This window comes from Coregonus clupeaformis, unplaced genomic scaffold (genome assembly GCF_020615455.1).
Source record: "Coregonus clupeaformis isolate EN_2021a unplaced genomic scaffold, ASM2061545v1 scaf0001, whole genome shotgun sequence".
NCBI lineage: Eukaryota > Metazoa > Chordata > Actinopteri > Salmoniformes > Salmonidae > Coregonus > Coregonus clupeaformis.
This window is the reverse complement of record NW_025533456.1, coordinates 1,148,431-1,171,312: the sequence shown is the minus strand read 5'-3', so window position 1 is coordinate 1,171,312 and position 22,882 is coordinate 1,148,431. Positions and strand designations below refer to the sequence as shown.

Genomic DNA, 22,882 nt, shown 5'->3' with positions numbered 1-22,882 from the left:
CTACCACACTCTCTCCACTAAAACAACACTCTACCCCACTCTCCCCCTAAAACCCCTTTACCCCGCTGTTCCCACTAAAACACCACTCTACCCCCACTCTGCAACTAACCACACTCTCCCCACTAAAACCCCACTTTACCCTGCTCCTCAAAAAGTTGCACCATTGAGAGCATCTTGACTTGGCTGCATCACCGCTTTGTATGGCAACTGCTTGGCATCCGACCACAAGGCGCTACAGAGGGTAGTGTGTACGGCCCAGTACATCACTGGGGCTGAGCTCCCTGCCATCCAGGACCTACAGTGGCTTGCGAAAGTATTCACCCCCCTTGGCATTTTTCCTATTTTGTTGCCTTACAACCTGGAATTAAAATTGATTTTTGGGGGGGTTGTATCATTTGATTTACACAACATGCCTACCACTTTGAAGATGCAAAATATATAAGAAATAAGACAAAAAAACTGAAAACTTGAGCATGCATAACTAGCTCTCTTTAAGCCTTGCACATTTAGCCACTGGGATTTTAGCCCATTTTTCAAGGCAAAACTGCTCCAGCTCCTTCAAGTTGGATGGGTTCCGCTGGTGTTCAGCAATCTTTAAGTCATACCACAGATTCTCAATTGGATTGAGGTCTGGGCTTTGACTAGGCCATTCCAAGACATTTAAATGTTTCCCCTTAAACCACTTGAGTGTTGCTTAGCAGTATGCTTAGGGTCATTGTCCTGCTGGAAGGTGAACCTCCTTCCCAGTCTCAAATCTCTGGAAGACTGAAACAGGTTTCCCTCAAGAATTTCCCTGTATTTAGCGCCATCCATCATTCCTTCAATTCTGACCAGTTTCCCAGTCCTTGCCGATGAAAAACATCCCCACAGCATGACGCTGCCACCACCATGCTTCACTGTGGGGATGGTGTTCTCGGGGTGATGAGTGGTGTTGGGTTTGTGCCAGACATAGCGTTTTCCTTGATGGCCTAAAAGCTCAATTTTAGTCTCATCTGACCAGAGTACCTTCTTCCATATGTTTGGGGAGTCTCCCACATGCCTTTTGGCGAACACCAAACGTGTTTGCTTATTGTTTTCTTTAAGCAATGGCTTTTTTCTGGCCACTCTTCCGTAAAGCCCAGCTCTGTGGAGTGTACGGCTTAAAGTGGTCCTATGGACAGATACTCCATTCTCCGCTGTGGAGCTTTGCAACTCCTTCAGGGTTATCTTTGGTCTCTTTGTTGCCTCTCTGATTAATGCCGTCATTGCCTGGTCCGTGAGTTTTGGTGCGCGGCCCTCTCTTGACAGGTTTGTTGTGGTGCCATATTCTTTCCATTTTTTAATGGATTTAATGGTGCTCCGTGGGATGTTCAAAGTTTCGGATATTTTTTTATAACCCAACCCCGATCTGTACTTCTCCACAACTTTGTCCCTGACCTGTTTGGAGAGATCATTGGTCTTCTTGGTGCCCCTTGCTTGGTGGTGCCCCTTGCTTAGTGGTGTTGCAGACTCTGGGTCCTTTCAGAACAGGTGTATATATACTGAGATCATCTGACAGATCATGTGACACTTAGATTGCACACAAGTGGACTTTATTTAACTAATTATGTGACTTCTGAAGGTAATTGGTTGCACCAGATCTTTTTTAGGGGCTTCATAGCAAAGGGGGTGAATACATATGCACGCACCACTTTTCCATTATTTATTTTGTATACTTTTTTTAACAAGTTATTTTTTAAATTTCACTTCACCAATTTGGACTATTTTGTGTATGTCCATTACATGAAATCCAAATAAAAATCAATTAAAATTAGAGGTTGTAATGCAACAAAATAGGAAAAACGCCAAGGGGTATGATAACTTTTTTTTTGCAAGGCACTGTATACAAGGCAGTGTCAGAGGAAGGCCCTAAAAAGTCTGGAACCAACAGGACCCTGAACAGCTTCTACCCCCAATCCATAAGACTAAATAGTTAGTTAAATAGTTAACCAAATAGCAACCTGGACTATCTGCATTTACCCTTTTTGCACTAACTTTTTTGACTCATCACATACGCTGCTGCTACTGTTTATTATCTATCCTATTGCCTAGTCCCTCTTTTCCTAGTTATATGTTACATATCTACCTCAATTACCTCATACCCCTGCACATCGACTCGGTATTGGTACCACATGTATATAGCCAAGTTATCATTACTCATTGTGTATTTATTATTACTTTTATTACGTGTTTTACTTTTCTATTATTTCTCTATTTTTCTTTCTCTCTGCATTGTTGGGAAGGGCCCATAAGTAATCATTTCACTGTTAGTCTACACCTGTTGTTTACGAAGCATGTGACACATACAATTGTATTTTATTTTATTTTCACTCCACTAAAACCCCACTCTGCCCCACTCCCCCACTAAAACCCCACTCTCCCCCTAAAACTCCACTCCACCCCACTCTAGACCACTCCCCCCACTAAAACCCCACTCTGCCCCAAACCACCTAAAACCCAACTCTACCCCACTCTCCCCACTAAAACCCCACTCTCCCCCTAAAACTCCACTCTACCCCACTCCCCCCACTAAAACCCCACTCTACCCCACTCCCCCACTAAAACCCCACTCTCCCCTAAACCTCCACTCTACCCCACTCTAGACCACTCCCCCCACTAAAGTCCCACTCTACCCCAAACCCAACTCTACCCCACTCTCCCCACTAAAACCCCACTCTCCCCCTAAAACTCCACTCTACCCCACTCTACCCCACTCTACTCCAAACTCCCTAAAACCCCACTCTACCCCTAAAACCCCACTCTACCCCACTCCCCACTAAAACCCCACTCTACCCCACTCTACTCCAAACCCCCTAAAACCCCACTCCCCCCAATAAAACCCCACTCTACCCATAAAACCCCACTCTACCCACTCTACCCCTAAAACCCCACTCTACCCTTTTGGGGTTTGACTGCTAAATTGATCACTTACATCTTGTGGTCTTGACTCTCAGAGTTGCAGAGTTTGGATGAACATTTTCTTTTTAGATTATAGCTAGATAGCTGGCTGTTTGGATTCAAATAATGCAGCCCCGGCTTAATTGTTTCATCTGTTGGGAAGAATTACAACAAGTACTGTCTAGAGATGGCAGAAGAGGCTCAGGGACTGTTCTACATTTTACATTTTACATTTTAGTCATTTAGCAGACGCTCTTATCCAGAGCGACTTACAGTTAGTGAGTGCATACATTATTATTATTATTTTTTATTTATTTTTATACTGGCCCCCCGTGGGAATCGAACCCACAACCCTGGCGTTGCAAACACCATGCTCTACCAACTGAGCTACATCCCTGCTGGCCATTCCCTCCCCTACCCTGGACGACGCTGGGCCAATTGTGCGCCGCCCCATGGGTCTCCCGGTCACGGCCAGCTACGACAGAGCCTAAACCACTGCCAAGACGTGGTAGCTTTTCAGCAGTCATGGCATCACCCAGGTGGGTGCTACATGTTCGGCAATGGAGGACCAGTACCTACGGAAGAGCGGGTCCTATGGAGGAACTGACCGTCGGAAAAGCAGATGTGGTGCACTGATGAAGCGCTCCGGGCCTGTTTGTCAGACTGTCGTTGTTCCTCTGAAGCTACACTGCCTTTCCAATAAAAACTGCCTCAACTCCCAGCCATTCATCTGAAGCCAAATAGAGACATTCAGTCTCCACCTCTACCATCTCAATTGAAATTGTTGTTTGTTTTGCTTTATATGCACTTTCAGATTATTTTCTGTAATGAAAAGCGCTATACAAGTTAAATAAATTATTATTATTACTTATTACCCCACTCTTCCCACTAAATACCCCAATCTACCCCACTCTAACCCTAAAACCCCACTTCTCCCCTAAAACCCCTAAAACACTACTCTACCCCACTCTCCGCCTAAAACCCCAACCTCTTTATGTATTTTACCCTTATTTTACCAGGTAAGTTGACTGAAAACACATTCTCATTTACAGCAATGACCTGGGGGTTAGTTGCTCTCCTCTCCCCCTAAATACCCTACACTACACCACTCGGACCCTCTTTGCCCAACTTTACCCCCTAAAAACAACCCAGCACCTGGTGTCCAGTATGAAAATGTATGCCCTCACTAACTGTAAGTCGCTCTGGATAAGAGCGTCTGCTAAATGACTAAAATGTAAATGTAAATGTGTCTTCACCTCTATCTCTGGAGTGTCACTGAACAACCGTGACTCCAGCCTCCCCCAGTCTGACAGAGTTCAGTGTGTCTGTGTTGTTCCTCTGACAATGATTTATCGGGTGAAAGGTCAAAAAAACATGCTTGTACTGGGGTATTGATGGGTGAAAGTATACGCAGACATACACACACAAGCGCACACAAAGCACAGTGGTTGAACATATGGTGTGTATTTGCATGCAGCCTCACTACATCACTCTAGAGAAATATATATCTGACACACACACAAACACACACACACACACACACACACACATTCACCACACAGAGGCACCACCACAAGTCAGGCACACAAACACACAAAAAAGGGCAGAATGGTTGTGTTTTACCCACAAACCTCCGGCCACTCGGCTTTGGCCTCTAATGAGTCACTGTCTCTCTCTCTCTTTCTCTCTCTCTCTCTCTCTCTCTCTAGCTATTTAAAAGCTACAGACGTCTACTGCCTAACCAAAGGCACTCATTTAATTTATGTTTATCGACTACAATCTCCCCCGGAGTAGGAGGATGAGAGAGTTGTGATTGAGTTAAAGTTTGTTTGTGTGAACGTTTGAGCGCTTCGCTACAGACTGTCATTATAACTGTTCATTTCACAGTGGTACTTCAGTAGTCTGGTTGCTGCTACAGTACAATGGGTTCAAATATTATTTGAAATCTTTCAAACACTTTAAATGTTTGCTTTAACCTGCCTGGAGCACTAGGTGGGCGGGGTTGGCACTTTTGTGGTCCTCTGTAGCTCAATTGGTAGAGCATGGCGCTTGTAACACCAGGGTAGTGGGTTCGATCCCCGGGATCACCCATACGTAAAAATGTATGCACACATGACTGTAAGTCGCTTTGGATAAAAGCGTCTGCTAAATGGCATATTATTTATTATATTATTTGTGACTTTTCAATTGGTTCAAATGCAACAAGCAAGCTCAATCAAGCCAAGCTCAAGTATTTGACAATTCATTTGAATAGTATTTGAACCCAGGTCTGGCTGCTACAGTGTTTAGTGTTTGTTTGTGTAGATGTGTAATGTGATTTGATAAAGAAGGATGGGCTATTTTATAGTGTTTGTTTGTATAGATGTGTAGTGTGATCACTGATTCGCTAAAGAGGGATGGGCTGTTTAATTTTAATCTGATGAAATCTCCACTGTTGATTTTATAGTTCTCATCCCCTCCTCTTGCCTCGTAGCATTTTTCCTTTTGCTTTTCCTCAGACTGTAACTCCATCTAAAAGCCAATAGACTAGGTTCTGGATGAAAGCCATTCACACGCTTTATGTCCAAAAATTTATAAAACACCTTGTCTGTAATAGTTTTGTGGTCTTAGAGTCATTTCTGAAGACATTCTTGTTTCTTTTGTACTAAAACTGATTTACTGCTCCCGAGAATAGGTTTATTGCATGTCGACTGAGCAAGCCTTGTTCAAAGGCCAGAGAGATTTGATCTCTGTGTGGTGAAAGCTCAGGAAGCATGTTTCTGTGCTCCAAGCTTTTCCTCTTCTCTTCCTCCACCAGTTCAGTTACTGTGACTTGTTGTGCTTCTCTGATTCATGTAGTGAACTCAATGTGTTGTGAATGTCTATAAATATCTCTCCACCACCCTTGTCTGTCTGTCTGTCTGTCTGTCTGTCTGTCTGTCTGTCTGTCTGTCTGTCTGTCTGTCTGTCTGTCTGTCTGTCTGTCTGTCTGTCTGTCTGTCTGTCTGTCTGTCTGTCTGTCTGTCTGTCTGTCTGTCTGTCTCTCTCTCTCTCTCTCTCTCTCTCTCTCTCTCTCTCTCTCTCTCTCTCTCTCTCTCTCTCTCTCCTCAGAGGTGCGTTGTCCCCCCATGGTGACTTTGAGGAATGTCCTGTTGTCGCCCCCTGCCTGTGGAAAAAGGGAAGTGAAGCCTGGCACTGTGTGCCGCCTAGCCTGTCGCCATGGTTACAGTCTCCAGGGAGGCCTGGACGCACGCTGTCTCTCCTCTGGGGACTGGAGCACTAACGTCCACAAAGCCACCTGCACAGGTAACAACACCTAGGATACTGTGTGTGCGTGTACGTGTGTGTATGTGTGCGCGCACATGTGTATACACATGAGACAGTTTGCCATGCACCCCTTTTGCAATTTCTGTGCATTTCTTTCCATGTGAATGGTGCTAACCTTCTGCTGAGAGCTGTCCCTAACACAAACCATACCCGAGCAGAACAGAACCAATCCCTGTGTTTGAACAACACTGTAATTGCATACAGCTTCTCCAGATGCTTTGCAGGTGAAACAGGTGGCTGAGAATGAGTTCTGTTTCGACTTTATATCCCTACACACACAAACACACACACACACATACAAAGACAGACTCATGCTAGCACAGAGAGAGAGAGAGAGAGAGAGAGAGAGAGAGAGAGAGAGAGAGAGAGAGAGAGAGAGAGAGAGAGAGAGAGAGAGAGAGAGAGAGAGAGAGAGAGAGAGAGAGAGAGAGAGAGAGAGAGAGAGAGAGAGAGAGAGAGAGAGGAAGAGGAGAAGGGGAGAGAGAGAAAAGAGAGAGAGAGAGAGAGAGAGAGAGAGAGAGAGAGAGAGAGAGAGAGAGAGAGAGAGAGAGAGAGAGAGAGAGAGGGAAAGTGAGGAGAAGGGAGAGAGAAAAGAGAGGGAGAGAGAGAGGAGAGAGAGGGAGAGGGAGAGGAGAGAGGGAAAGGATGAGGAGAAGGGGAGAGAGAAAAAGAGAGGGAGAGAGAGAGAGGGAAAGGATGAGGAGAAGGGGAGAGAGAAAAAGAGAGGGAGAGAGAGAGGGAGAGAGAGGGAGAGGGAGAGAGAGGGAGAGGGAGAGGGAGAGGGAGAGAGAGAGAGAGAGGGAGAGAGAGAGAGAGAGAGAGAGAGAGAGAGAGAGAGAGAGAGAGAGAGAGAGAGAGAGAGAGAGAGAGAGAGAAAGGAAGAGGAGAGAGAAAAAGAGAGAGAAAAGAGAGAGAGAGAGAGAGAGAGAGAGAGAGAGAGAGAGAGAGAGAGAGAGAGAGAGAGAGAGAAAGGATGAGGAGAAGGGGAGAGAGAAAAAGAGAGGGAGAGAGAGAGGGAGAGAGAGGGAGAGAGGGAGAGGGAGAGGGAGAGGGAGAGGGAGAGGGAGAGGGAGAGGGAGAGAGAGAGAGGGAGGGAGGGAGAAAGAGAGAGATGGAGAGGGAGAGAGAGAGAGTGAGGGATAAGAAAGAAAGAGCTGACCTGCTTCCAGTCTATTACACTAACAGGGAAATATTTCCAGTCCAATAAAGGGAAAACCCTGACAGATGTGATCAGAATGCTGTATGTGTTTAAGAGGGATACCTCACTAGATGGGTCATTTCCAGCTGTCAACTTTCACACAAAAGCAGAGTCTTCTTTGTTCACAATGACCTACCTGGCTTAGTAAAGTTAGTCTCATATATCCTAGAGCGGTGGTTCTTAATTGGTTACTTGCCTACGGACCCAAATGGACCAGGTTGTCTCAGTCACAACCTAATATTTGCATTGTGATTATTTTTGCCGAATTGCGATCTTGAAAACTATTTTGAATGCTATATTGACAGTAAATGTAGCAATTATATTAAACAATGTGACAACATTCACATATTTTTCATTGTCAATAATTCCATATTGCTTGATGAAGAAAGCTCATTTGTTTGAGACCACAAAATCAATATTGAAAATACTGTGATTGAAGAAAAATAGTTGTCAAACAATAAAGTATTTTTTTAAATGTAGGTTCATTATAATTTCAACACACTTTCTACCTGGTATTAGTTGTTTAAATTTAGACTGGAGTATTTTTTTCATCCCCACAAAAAAATATAAAATAAATAAATACAAATTTGAGACCCAACAGTTAAGAACCACTATCCTAGAGGGTTAATGTTGAGGTAATTGATGTATAGAGAGACAGTGACAGCTGTAATCAGCAATGAGGTGATGTCAGTAATAGAGACAGACACATAATTAGCTAAGAGGTGATGATGTCAACGTGGCGGAGTGTTTTAACTCTGTAATTAAGAACAGAGGGGTCTTTGACATGTTGTGTTAGAGGGGTCAGAGGTTGGGTGTGACATCACAGTCACTCCGTCAGTGACATGACGATGTATGATAGAAGGATACGTCCCAAATGGCACCCTACTCCCTATGTAGTGCACTACTTTTGACCAGAGCCTTTTGACCATAGCGTGCCATTTGGGACGAAGCCCAAGTCTCCTCCTGGGTTTGTTGCTTCAGTTCATGTCCTTCTTTTCCGTTTATTGTTCTTAGCAGAGTTGGAGTTAATTCCATCTAAATTCCTGTCAGTTGAGGAATGGCACTCCTATGAATAAGTCCCATCGTGTCCAATTAAACTGACTGGAATTGAAACCAGATTAACCCCGACATCATAGGACTGTTTGCTATGTTTTTGGGTGATTTTTTGTTACCTCTTTATCCATCCACTCTGATTCTTAGGACTGTCTTTTATCTGTTGTTTATTTTCTCACTCTTTCCATCCAGACTCAGAGCGCCCGTGGATCCAGTGCCCCAGAGATGTGGTGGCAGAGACGGACGAGCGGCGTGGCACTGCCAACATCAGCTGGAACATGCCCACTGCTACTGACAACTCTGGGGAGGAGGTGAGTGGAGGAGAGTTGTCTCTTCTCCCCTCCAGGGTGTTAGTGTGCACCTGTTCTGAGGTTCATCTTTTTTCTGTGGAGAGCTTTTCACAAAGAGTCACAAGGTGCAGAACATCAACTCAGACCTAAAAACCCCGAGCAACCAAGATCAAGCAGTACTGTCAAGGAAAAAATCCCAAGGAAGGAAGACTATTACATAACTAATCATGTAACGGAATCAATGGGAGATTATGAATAATACTCCTAACAGTCATCTGTGACCTCTGCCCTCTAGGTCCTGGTCCAGGTGAAGCCTGTGTACAACCCTCCCCAGCTGTTCCCTATAGGAGAGGAGAGGATCACCTATACAGCGACAGACCGTGCTGGGAACCAGGCTAACTGTACCTTCACTGTGACTGTCATAGGTGAGGTCAGATCGCAACCACATCACAACCAACCATCAGATCACAAGCACATCACAAGCACATATCACAAGCACATCACAACCACATATCACAACCATATCCCAACCACATCTCAACCACCTCACAACCACATCACAAATACATATCATAACCACATATCACAACCACCTGAAACCACATATCACAACTACATCATAACCATTTCACAACCAACATCACAAGCACATTACAAGCACATCACAGCAATACCAATGTGAAACGTGTGATTGCGATAAGGGCCCTAAGTCTTTCCTGACCTCATGACCTTGACAGAGAAAAACTCCAGGCCCTGGTTATAGCCTACAGGCTCTAGTTTTATACTGTATCTTTTAATTAGCGCCCAGAGTTTTTCCTGGTCAGGTTACGTTTTCAGGAAATACTTCTGGTAGTTCCTATTTCCAATGACTCGGTTAGTAGGAGCGTGGTGCTTAGAACTCCAGAGTTGTGGGTTTGATTCCCGCATGAGCTGCCACATACAGTAGTCCCTTTGGATAAAAGCGTATGCTAAATAACTAGTCTACACAGTAGTCACAGGTGGCAAACTCAAGTGTGCAAAGTGTGAAAAATAATGGTGTCCAGTGTCACACACTTAATAGTCTCAGAAGCCAAGGGGGAAAAGCACTGCGGTAGCCCCCAATATTTCCATATGCTATTATGAAGGAATGCAGTGGCTTTTTATTAGACACACATGTTTAACACATACCACTAAGACTAAGAACATAACGTACCATACTTTACCATAGGGTTACATTATATTGTTATCCGATTTTAGGAATACTACTACTCATAATATACTGATACTAGTCCTAATATAGGATAGCAATAGTGCCCAACACTAAATCAAAGTCCAGTTAGTTAACATTCAGCTGGAGATTGTTGGTTGTCATGGTCAAGCTTTGTTGTCTCCCTAACAACAGCTATGGTGTTCCTTTCTAGATACGGAGCCCCCTGTGATTGACAGGTGCAGGTCACCGCCCACTTTCCAGGCCACAGACACGCAGACGGCCGTCGCCTGGGAGGTGCCGCAGTTTTCCGACAACTCAGGTATGTGGTATCCCAGACTGCACCTCTTCCACTCCCTCTCTCTCTCTCTCTCTCCCTCTCTCGCTCCAGAGAGACTAATGGTTAAACAGGGTCGGGTGACTGGAAAAGGAGACAGAGAGACTGTGGGAAATAATGGCAAAGTGTGTTTGTGTGTGTTTGTGTGTGTTTGTGTGTGTGTGTGTGTGTGTGTGTTTTGTGTGTGTGTGTGTGTGTGTGTGTGTGTGTGTGTGTGTGTGTGTGTGTGTGTGTGTGTGTGTGTGTGTGTGTGTGTGGGTGTGGGTGTGGGTGTGTGTGTGTGTGTGTGTGTGTGTGTGTGTGCGCGGGTGTGTGTGGCAGTAGAATGGTGTGAACCAGACAGACAGAGAGACAGAGGAGGTGTGGTATACAGGACAGTATGTTACTGTCATTACCATACTATTAGGGTCTGTGGTTCATTAGGGTCTGTGGTTCATTAGGGGCCGTGGTTCATTAGGGGCGTGGTTCATTAGGGGCCGTGGTTCATTAGGGGCCGTGGTTCATTAGGGGCCGTGGTTCATTAGGGGCGTGGTTCATTAGGGGCCGTGGTTCATTAGGGGCGTGGTTCATTAGGGGCCGTGGTTCATTAGGGGCCGTGGTTCATTAGGGGCCGTGGTTCATTAGGGGCGTGGTTCATTAGGGGCCGTGGTTCATTAGGGGCCGTGGTTCATTAGGGGCGTGGTTCATTAGGGGCCGTGGTTCATTAGGGGCGTGGTTCATTAGGGGCCGTGGTTCATTAGGGGCCATGGTTCATTAGGGGCCGTGGTTCATTAGGGGCGTGGTTCATTAGGGGCCATGGTTCACTTCACTTCAGACATCTGAGAGATACAGGTATTTTCATTGGGAATATGCTGAACTATAGAAAAGTTTGTGGACATAAGGAACATCCTTAAAAATGTAGGTGCTGGGCTAATAAATAATATCTGCAAAGAACAGGAAGGCCTGCACACTGTTTATCCTCCCAATTTACTGCTTTATTGACAATGTTTCTATCCGAAACTAATCTTCGTCAGACCTGACGGATCGGATCGAAACGTTGTCAATAAAGTGGTGAATTGGGAGCATAAACAGTGTGCGTGCTTTCCTGTTCTTTACAGATATGCTAAGCTAGAAACAATTATGCAATAATACACTAATTATAGAGTCATAAACAGTAATGTATATTTCTTCAGTTTACTATAACACAAAAAGTTAAATCATAATTTCTACTATATATTGACAACTAGTACCCCAGGGCCCATATCCAAAAACCGTGTCAGAGAGGTGTGCTGATCTAGGATCAGGTTCTCCCTGTCCATATAATGGTATTCATTATGATCTCAAAAAGGCTAAACTGATCCTAGATCATCACTCCTACTCTGAGAACTCTAACACACAGTGTGCTGTGCTGGCTAATATGAAGGCCATGGCGTCATAGATCACCTAATACTGGAACTCTGTGGCTGGCACACAGAGCACACACACACACACACACACACACACACACATACACATCATAGAGTAATGTTAATACCGGATCTCTCTGGCTGGCTGACCCACAGACTTGCTGACAGAGAATCTGGATGGCTCATGTTTAAGTATGCAGAAAGGAAGTGTGTGTATGTGTGTGTGTGTGTGTAAGTAAAAAGCTGAGTCAAGAACAGTGTAATGTATTGACAGGATATCAGACAGCTACAGTGAGGGAAAAAAGTATTTGATCCCCTGCTGATTTTGTACGTTTGCCCACTGACAAAGAAATGATCAGTCTATAATTGTAATGGTAGGTTTATTTGAACAGTGAGAGACAGAATAACAACAATAAAAATCCAGAAAAACGCATGTCAAAGATGTTAGAAATTGATTTGCATTTTAATGAGGGAAATAAGTATTTGACCACTTCTCAATCAGAAAGATTTCTGGCTCCCAGGTGTATTTTATACAGGTAATGAGCTGAGATTAGGAGCACACTCTTAAAGGGAGTGCTCCTAATCTCAGCTTGTTACCTGTATAAAAGACACCTGTCCACAGAAGCAATCAATCAATCAGATTCCAAACTCTCCACCATGGCCAAGACCAAAGAGCTCTCCAAGGATGTCAGGGACAAGACTGTAGACCTACACAAGGCTGGAATGGGCTACAAGACCATCGCCAAGCAGCTTGGTGAGAAGGTGTCAACTGTAGCTCAATTGGTAGAGCATGGCGCTTGTAACGCCAGGGTAGTGGGTTCGATCCCCGGGACCACCCATACGTAAAAATGTATGCACACATGACTGTAAGTCGCTTTGGATAAAAGCGTCTGCTAAATGGCATATTATAATTTTTATTATAGTTGGTGCGATTATTCGCAAATGGAAGAAACACAAAAGAACTGTCAATCTCCCTCGGCCTGGGGCTCCATGCAAGATCTCACCTCGTGGAGTTGCAATGATCATGAGAACGGTGAGGAATCAGCCCAGAACTACACGGGAGGATCTTGTCAATGATCTCAAGGCAGCTGGGACCATAGTCACCAAGAAAACAATTGGTAACACACTACGCCGTGAAGGACTGAAATCCTGCAGCGCCCGCAAGGTCCCCCTGCTCAAGAAAGCACATATACAGGCCCGTCTGAAGTTTGCCAATGAACATCTGAATGATTCAGAGGAGAACTGGGTGAAAGTGTTGTGGGCAGATGAGACCAAAATCGAGCTCTTTGGCATCAACTCAACTCGCCGTGTTTGGAGGAGGAGGAATGCTGCCTATAACCCAAGAACACCATCCCCACCGTCAAACATGGAGGTGGAAACATTATGCTTTGGGGGTGTTTTTCTGCTAAGTGGACAGGACAACTTCACCGCATCAAAGGGACAATGGACGGGCCATGCACCGTCAAATCTTGGGTGAGAACCTCCTTCCCTCAGCCAGGGCATTGAAAATGGGTCGTGGATGGGCATTCCAGCATGACAATGACCCAAAACACACGGCCAAGGCAACAAAGGAGTGGCTCAAGAAGAAGCACATTAAGGTCCTGGAGTGGCCTAGCCAGTCTCCAGACCTCAATCCCATAGAAAATCTGTGGAGGGAGCTGAAGGTTCGAATTGCCAAACTTCAGCCTCGAAACCTTAATGACTTGGAGAAGATCTGCAAAGAGGAGTGGGACAAAATCCCTCCTGAGATGTGTGCAAACCTGGTGGCCAACTACAAGAAACATCTGACCTCTGTGATTGCCAACAAGGGTTTTGCCACCAAGTACTAAGTAATGTTTTGCAGAGGGGTCAAATACTTATTTCCCCTCATTAAAATGCAAATCAATTTATAACATTTCTGACATGCGTTTTTCTGGATTTTTTTGCTATTATTCTGTCTCTCACTGTTCAAATAAACCTACCATTAAAATTATAGACTGATCATTTCTTTGTCAGGGGGAAAACGTACAAAATCAGCAGGGGATCGAATACTTTTTTCCCTCACTGTATGTTTCAATGAGTCTGGATGACCTCACTCAGTATGCAGACGCAGGGTCTTGCTTAAACGCAAGCACAGATACACACACACACACACACACACACACACACACACACACACACACACACACACACACACACACTCACAGACATTATAGGGTAATACTGGACCTCTCAGACAGACAGACAGACAAAACATCACCAAACAGCAACCCTGTTGACAGATACATAACCATAACTCTCTATGGCTCTCTAACCTGTCATCATCACTGCTGCTGGCCTGCTGGGTACTCACACACTCAGTCAGACAGATACACACACTCAGTCAGACAGATACACACACTCAGTCAGACAGATACACAAAGACACATGCACACACACGAGCACACACAGTATAGACCAATGATTTGAGCTCATGCACACACATGCAGGCACACACACACACACACACACTCTAACCCCGCCACACACACACACACTACCTTCCTGCCAAGGTCCACACACGATATGCCATCAACAAGCAAATATAAATAACCACGCTGTGGTTTTTAACCGAGGCGGCGCGACGACGTCACTCCAACGTAGCTCCAACGTCAGCATGTTTTGTTTTTCCATCAGGCCCACGCCCTGATTCCCACACACACACACACACACACACACACACACACACACACATGCCCTGGTCCCTGGTGCTGCCTGGGTTATAATTAGTTAGAGACTGGCTGCTTGGCTGGGGAGACACGGCCGGAACACCACTCAGCCAGACATGTCAGCCTGGTTAGAATGAGAATGGTTCTCCTCTACTCTACTGTGTCCGTGTTAGAGCAGTGGTTCTCAAACCTCTCCTCGGGTCCCCCCAGCCGTTCCATGTATTTTATATATTCCAGAGCTAGCACACCTGATTCAACTTGTCAACTAATCATCAAGCCCTGACTAGGTGAATCAGGTGAGTTAGTACAAGGCTTCCCCTGGAGAGGGGGGACGGCTGTGTCTTTGTGTGTGTGTGTGTGTGTGTGTGTGTGTGTGTGTGTGTGTGTGTGTGTGTGTGTGCCTGTGTGTGTATACGACAGCATCTTACTTTCTCTCTCTCTTTCTCTCTCTAACCCATCCATCCATCCCTTCATCCATCCCTCCATCCATTAATTTATCCAGACGGTAGCAATTACCCCCAGTCTGCCCAGAAGATGATGATCATTATTATTCTGGTGCCATGTGATGCCCTGAGAGAGAGACCAGCCGTTTCAACATGTGTCAACATGCCCTGCCTTTATATAACTTATATGGTTAACCAGGACTAGTGACTCATTCTCCCATCTATGGTAACTGACCCAACACTGCCCTCTGCAGGGCTGTTAATGATACTGTACTTTTTTAATGTATTTATTTCACCTTTATTTAACCAGGTAAGCCAGTTGAGAACAAGTTCTCATTTACAACTGCGACCTGGCCAAGATAAAGCAAAGCAGTGCGATAAAAACAACAACACAGAGTTACATATGGGGTAAAAAAACATAAAGTCAAAAAATACAACAGAAAATATATACAGTGTGTGCAAATGTAGCAAGTTATGCCTTATGTAGGTAAGGCAATGAATAGGCTATAGTGCAAAATAATTACAATTAGTATTAACACTGGAATGCTAGATGTGCAAGAGATTATGTGCAAATAGAGATACTGGGGTGCAAAAGAGCAAAATAAATAACAATATAGGGATGAGGTAGTTGGGTGGGCTAATTTCAGATGGGCTGTGTACAGGTGCAGTGATCGGTAAGGTGCTCTGACAACTGATGCTTAAAGTTAGTGAGGGAGATAAGAGTCTCCAGCTTCAGAGATTTTTGCAATTCGTTCCAGTCATTGGCAGCAGAGAACTGGAAGGAATGGCGGCCAAAGGAGGTGTTGGCTTTGGGGATGACCAGTGAGATATACCTGCTGGAGCGCAGACTACGGGTGGGTGCTGCTATGGTGACCAATGAGCTAAGATAAGGCGGGGATTTGCCTAGCAGTGATTTATAGATGGCCTGGAGCCAGTGGGTTTGACGACGAACATGTAGTGAGGACCAGCCAACAAGAGCGTACAGGTCACAGTGGTGGGTAGTGTATGGGGCTTTGGAGACAAAACGGATGGCACTGTGATAGACTACATCCAATTTGCTGAGTAGAGTGTTGGAGGCTATTTTGTAAATGACATCGCCGAAGTCAAGGATCGGTAGGATAGTCTCCTGAGTGGCGCAGTGGTCTAAGGCACTGCATCGCAGTGTTAACTGTGCCACTAGAGATCCTGGTTCGAATCCAGGCTCTGTCGCAGCCGGCCGTGACCGGGAGACTCATGGGCGGCGCACAATTGGCCCAGCGTCGTCCAGGGTAGGGGAGGGAATGGCCGGCAGGGATGTAGCTCAGTTGATAGAGCATGGCGTTTGCAACGCCAGGGTTGTGGGTTTGATTCCCACGGGGGGGCCAGTATAAAAAAAAAAGATGTATTCACTAACTGTAAGTCGCTCTGGATAAGAGCGTCTGCTAAATGACTAAAATGTAAATGTAATAGTCAGTTTTACGAGGGCATGTTTGGCAGCATGAGTGAAGGAGGCTTTGTTGCGAAATAGGAAGCCGATTCTAGATTTAACTTTGGATTGGAGATTCTTAATGTGAGTCTGGAAGGAGAGTTTACAGTCTAACCAGACACCTAGGTATTTGTAGTTGTCCACATACTCTAGGTCAGACCCGTCGAGAGTAGTGATTCTAGTCGGGTGGGCGGGTGCCAGCAGCGTTCGATTGAAGAGCATGCATTTAGTTTTACTAGTGTTTAAGAGCAGTTGGAGGCTACTGAAGGAGTGTTGTATGGCATTGAAGCTCGTTTGGAGGTTTGTTAACACAGTGTCCAATGAAGAGCCAGATGTATACAAAATGGTGTCGTCTGCGTAGAGGTGGATCTGAGAGTCACCAGCAGCAAGAGCGACATCATTGATATACACGGAGAAAAGAGTCGGCCCAAGAATTGAACCATGTGGCACCCCCATAGAGACTGCCATAGGTCCAGACAACAGACAGACTTTATCTAGGTGTCTTCCAAACATTAGACCAATAATGACAAGACATTTGACTTTAGAGAGTTAAACCAAGGATTTAAACCCATGATCCAACAAATGATAAGAAAGCCAAAGTACATAGTTGGTACAGAGTTTGCCATTGCTTTATTGGCACAGGGACAGTCTGGAAGATCATTCTGGCTTCTGTACAGTATATAAGTGTTAGTTAATGTTATTGTGTGTTGTGTACCATTCTCAGGTGGGCGTCTGAGTGTGTCCTCCACCCACACACCAGGCTCTTTATTCCCTGTGGGAGAGACAGTGGTGAGCTACACAGCTACCGACCAGGCAGGCAACAACCGCACCTGCCACCTCACCATTGCTGTACAAGGTAAAAGGAAGGAGTTTACTAGAGTTGACCAGAGTTTACTAGAGTTGACCAGAGTATACTAGTGTACGCTAGAGTTGACCAGAGTTTACTAGAGATGACCAGAGCATTCATTTACTAGTTTATTCTGTACATCTGTATCTTTGCTGTGTTGTGGCTTTACAAGGTAGGCCTTTATTAGACTAAAGGATTTGTTTTCATGTTTATGTATTTATGTCATATTTAATATATATTTTTATTTGGTTTAAGCAGAGTTTTGCTATTTTGTAATAGGATGAAATCTCAAATCACTTGTTTGGTACTCTACTGCACATTTGCTATCCACTTTCATTCCATCCTCCTTCTTGTACTACATTACCTATCAATGTAGAGACCGGGTACACACACAAGAAATACAATACATTTGTTCATGCTTTTTTATTGAATATAATTCAGCCAGCCCCATAATTACATTACCCATGAAGCCCTGCATGTCTCTATTATATCCAAGGGTCTACGTGTGAGCAGCCCTTTCTCCCAGTGAATGGGGAGTTCTCCTGTTCAGAAGAGGAGGACGGGGTCAACTGTACTTTGTACTGTAAAGACGGATACAGCTTCACACACCAGGCTGTCCACAGCTACTTCTGTGCCAACAACGGGGTGTGGGATCCACCACACTTGCCCGACAGACCCGACTGCTCCTGTGAGTGACCTTAGTCATAGGTTGCATCACAAATGGAACCCTATTCACCATGTAATGCACTACTTTGAACCCTGGTCTTTGGGTGTGGGTGTTGGTGCCATTTGGGACTCATAACTATCGTACATTTTCTTGAAAATTATTTTTTCATCCCTTTGGTGCAATTTTCACAAGTATGTTATCAATTTTCACAACTCAGTACAAAGCTCAAAGCAGATAATCAAAAAGGTGGTTGTTTCAAAACTCTAAGCACATTTTCAATTGACTAAGTACAACACACAAAATCATACAGTCACTTTTTCACCAAACGTAATCAGTGTTTCATATAGAAATGCATGTTACACATTGCAAAACATGTTCATATAAAGTAATTGGGGAGGTGGGGCACTAAGCTAACATGTGGAATTGTTTTAAGATGGTCATACCATGGATCATTTAGCTATTTGATTTTGAATTTTAGGACCCCTTTAGGTATCAAAAAACTATATTTACTACTATAGCCCATAGAAACACATTGAATAACACGTTCATAAATGGCAAAAAAGACAGTCAAAACATTTATCATAAGGAATATGTTTTTGAAGAATCTGTCCTATATCTAAGGGATACAAAAAAGCTCAGGAAAGATGGGACAAAACACCTCCATAATTCCATTTGTTTGTAAGGGTTACCTTCAGATGTGACACTTGTGGCGGTCGTAGAGCAAAATGAAGCACACCATGGTGTTTGTGAGAGTCACCCCTCTCCATATTAGTTCGTAGCTCAAACGGTTCGGATGCTACAGACAGTAGTTGGCACATCAGCGATACAGACTTCAGACCAGTCCCGTTTTATGGTGATTTTTTTATTTTGTTACTTAGATTGATGCACGGGTACGTTAATAGACTCTTAAGGATTAAAATAAAATTTACTATTACTTAACCCGACTGTTCTTAATTGATGATCACTTTAAACGTTTGGTAAACCTATAGATTTTACATGTAAACTGGTTTGTCTACAACAGATTTGGAAAACTATATAATGAAAATGTATCTGTAAAGTAGAAACATAAAAAGTGTACTGAACAAAAATATCAACGCAACATGTAAAGTGTTGGTCCCATGTTTCATGAGCTGAAATAAAAGATCCCAGAAATGTTCCATACCCACAAAAAGCTTATTTCTCTCAAAAGTTGTGCACAAATTCGTTTACATCCCTTTTAGTGAGCATTTCTCATTTGCCAAAACAATTCATTTTAATATTCAATAATAAAAAATAAAAATAAGATAATCCATCCACCTGACAGGTGTGCCATATCAAGAAGCTGATTAAACAGCATGATCATTACACAGGTGTACCTTGTGCTGGGGACAATAAAAGGCCACTCTAAAATGTGCAGTTTTGTCACACAACACATTGCCACAGATGTCTCAAGTTTTGACAGCAGGAATGTCCACCAGTGCTGTTGCCAGATAATTAAATGTTAATTTCTCTACCATAAGCCGCCTACAATGTCTTTTTAGAGAATTTGGAAGTAGGTCCAACCGGCCTCATAACTGCAGACCACGTGTATGGTGTCATGTGGGCGAGCGGTTTGCTGATGTTAACGTTCTGAACAGAGTGCCCCATGGTGGCGGTGGGGTTATGGTATGGGCAGGCATAAGCTATGGACAACGAACACAATTACATTTAATCAATGGCAATTTGAATACACAGAGATACCGTGACGAGATCCTGAGGACCATTGTCCTGCCATTCACCCGCCGCCATCACCTCATGTTTCAGCATGATAATGCACAGCCCCATGTCACAAGGATCTGTACACAATTCCTGGAAGCTGAAAATGTCCCAGTTCTTCCATGGCCTGCATACTCACCAGACATGTCACCCATTGAGCATGTTTGGGATGCTCTGGATCGACGTGTACGACAACGTGTTCCAGTTCCCGCCAATATCCAGCAACTTCGCACAGCCATTGAAGAGGAGTGGGACAACATTCCACAGGCCACAATCAACAGCCTGATCATTAATGCGAAGGAGATGTGGCACTGCATGAGGCAAATGGTGGTCACACCAGATACTGAGTGGTTTTCTGATCCACGCCCATACCTTTTTTTTAAGGTATCTGTGACCAAGAGATGCATATCTGTATTCCCAGTCATGTGAAATCCATAGATTAGGGCCTAATTAATTAATTTAAATTGACTGATTTCCTTATATGAACTGTAACTCCCGCCGTGAAGGACTGAAATCCTGCAGCGCCCGCAAGGTCCCCCTGCTCAAGAAAGCACATATACAGGCCCGTCTGAAGTTTGCCAATGAACATCTGAATGATTCAGAGGAGAACTGGGTGAAAGTGTTGTGGGCAGATGAGACCAAAATCGAGCTCTTTGGCATCAACTCAACTCGCCGTGTTTGGAGGAGGAGGAATGCTGCCTATGACCCCAAGAACACCATCCCCACCGTCAAACATGGAGGTGGAAACATTATGCTTTGGGGGTGTTTTTCTGCTAAGGGGACAGGACAACATCACCGCATCAAAGGGACGATGGACGGGGCCATGTATCGTCAAATCTTGGGTGAGAACCTCCTACCCTCAGCCAGGGCATTGAAAATGGGTCGTGGATGGGTATTCCAGCATGACAATGACCCAAAACACACGGCCAAGGCAACAAAGGAGTGGCTCAAGAAGAAGCACATTAAGGTCCTGGAGTGGCCTAGCCAGTCTCCAGACCTTAATCCCATAGAAAATCTGTGGAGGGAGCTGAAGGTTCGAGTTGCCAAACTTCAGCCTCGAAACCTTAATGACTTGGAGAAGATCTGCAAAGAGGAGTGGGACAAAATCCCTCCTGAGATGTGTGCAAACCTGGTGGCCAACTACAAGAAAAGTCTGACCTCTGTGATTGCCAACAAGGGTTTTGCCACCAAGTACTAAGTCATGTTTTGCAGAGGGGTCAAATACTTATTTCCCTCATTAAAATGCTAATCAATTTATAACATTTTTGACATGCGTTTTTCTAGATTTTTTTGTTGTTATTCTGTCTGTCACTGTTCAAATAAACCTACCATTAAAATTATAGACTGATCATGTCTTTGTCAGTGGGCAAACGTACAAAATCAGCAGGGGATCAAATACTTTTTTCTCTCACTGTATGTGTGTCCTGTCCCTCTATCTCAGTGAACCGTATTGCCAACCATGGGTTCAAGCCCTTTGAGATGCTGTTCAAAGCCTCTCGCTGTGATGACCTGGACCTGGTCAAGTCCTTCACTGGGGAGTTCAGCACTAAACTAGGAGACATGGTGAGAAAACTGGAGTACATACACACACACACACACACGTACACACACACAGAGAGATACGCATGCACATACACGCGTGTACGTACACACACACACACACACACACACACAGACAGACACACACACACTATATGTTTCCTTTCTCTCTCAATTGTATCCATAGCTCCCGACCATCTGCAGTAACGATGATGTTGCCTGCAAGTTAGAGGTGATGTCACAGGGCCACTGTTTGGAGTACAACTATGACTATGAGAATGGATTCGCCATCGGTAAGATCTTGTGATCATGTGACCTTATTATAGGCTGTAAGAAGGGCCCAGATTTTTTTCCTGGACACGTCATTTTGCCTGTAAAAACTCCTTGCCCTAACCATAAGATTGTACTGTACAAGCAGTAGGGCCTTGACATGAATGTATTTGCACTATAACCCCCCCTCTCTCCCCTCCCCCTTCCCCTCTCTCCCTCTCTCTCCCCCCTCCCGACCCCCCCTCGCCCTCCCCCCTCATCCTTCCCTCTCATTCCCTCCCCTCTTCCTCCCCTCTGTCTCCCCTCTGCCTCCCCTCTGCCTCCCCTCTCCCAGGTCCAGGAGGATGGGGCAGTAACTGGGGACCCCAGAGCGGTCAGGACTATGCCTACTTCGATACAGGCTTTGCCACGGACAGCCAGAGAACCCCTATGCAGCAGGACGGTACCGGCAGGACGGGAACCTCCCACAACCGCGCCAAGAGGCACCGTAAGATCACCGGCCCCACCAGAGACCAAAAGATACAGATCTTCTTCAACATCACAGGTAGCTATTGGTGGAGAGACTGTCATCATACCTGCGTTAACACACTTAACCCATGTTCAAGTTACCAAGCACATGACAGTGTGCCGTTATATTTAGTTAATTTTTGTATCTATTCCAAGTTTCTTTGGATGTGCACACATAAAGCCTGATGGTCTTACACTTTACTGCCCATTGGGAAGCACTGGCCTACATAATAAAGTTGTTTCAGACCAGGGTAGACGATTTGTTGATTGCTAAGTCTTTGGCCAATCAATGATGTTAATTGATAATTTAACTACAAGATAATTTGGCCCTAGAGGGTCAGAATTGCATAGACATTGAATAGCCCTGGCCTAGAGGGGGGGTAGGGACGGATTTAGAATTGAGCGTTAGTTGTTGTTGTTGTTCGAGTCCCGTGCTTTGAGCTGTGCCCATTCTCCCAGCAAGCATCCCGTTGCCCTCGTCCAGGAACGACTCGGTGGAGGTAGCCAATCAGAAGCGACTGCTGCGGACCCTGGAGCAGCTGACCAATCGGCTGAAGCGGACGCTGGCCAAGCAGCCTCTGTCATCATTTCATGTGTCTTCGGAGATGATCGTGGTGGCTGACCCCAAGTCCCTGGAAAGCAAAAGGGCCTCTCTGTTCTGCCGACCTGGGTCTGTACTGAAGGGGAGGATGTGTGGTGAGTAGTGGACCCTGAGATACACAGAGTAACAGTATATACAGTGCCTTCGGAAAGTATTCAGACCCCTTGACCTTTTCCACATTTTGTTAGGTTATAGCTTTATTCTAAAATTGATTAAATTGTTTTTTTCCCCCTCATCAATCTCCCCATAATGACAAAAGCAAAAACAGGTTTGCTAATTTATAAAATAAAAAAAACGGAAATATCACATTTACATAAGTATTCAGACCCTTTGCTCAGTACTTTGTTAAAGCACCTTTGGCAGCGATTACAGCCTCGAGTCTTCTTGGGTATGACGCTACAAGCTTGGCACACCTGTATTTGGGGAGTTTCTCCCATTCTTCTCTGCAGAT

At 44.8% G+C, this 22,882-nt stretch overlaps 1 protein-coding gene across 5 annotated transcripts in view; it reads left to right on the top strand.

Annotated features, from left to right (window-relative positions):
* The window catches only part of svep1 (sushi, von Willebrand factor type A, EGF and pentraxin domain containing 1), a 164,289-nt gene that overhangs the window by 86,574 nt on the left and 54,833 nt on the right, over positions 1 to 22,882 (top strand). For all 5 annotated transcript variants that reach the window (XM_045212199.1, XM_045212197.1, XM_045212195.1 and 2 more), the window contains exons 7-16: positions 6,007 to 6,201; positions 8,666 to 8,784; positions 9,059 to 9,188; positions 10,164 to 10,271; positions 16,991 to 17,122; positions 17,610 to 17,801; positions 20,956 to 21,077; positions 21,241 to 21,346; positions 21,658 to 21,867; positions 22,290 to 22,526. In XM_045212199.1, coding sequence (XP_045068134.1) covers positions 6,007 to 6,201; positions 8,666 to 8,784; positions 9,059 to 9,188; positions 10,164 to 10,271; positions 16,991 to 17,122; positions 17,610 to 17,801; positions 20,956 to 21,077; positions 21,241 to 21,346; positions 21,658 to 21,867; positions 22,290 to 22,526 — 1,551 coding nt within the window. The remainder of the gene's footprint in view (positions 1 to 6,006; positions 6,202 to 8,665; positions 8,785 to 9,058; positions 9,189 to 10,163; positions 10,272 to 16,990; positions 17,123 to 17,609; positions 17,802 to 20,955; positions 21,078 to 21,240; positions 21,347 to 21,657; positions 21,868 to 22,289; positions 22,527 to 22,882) is intronic.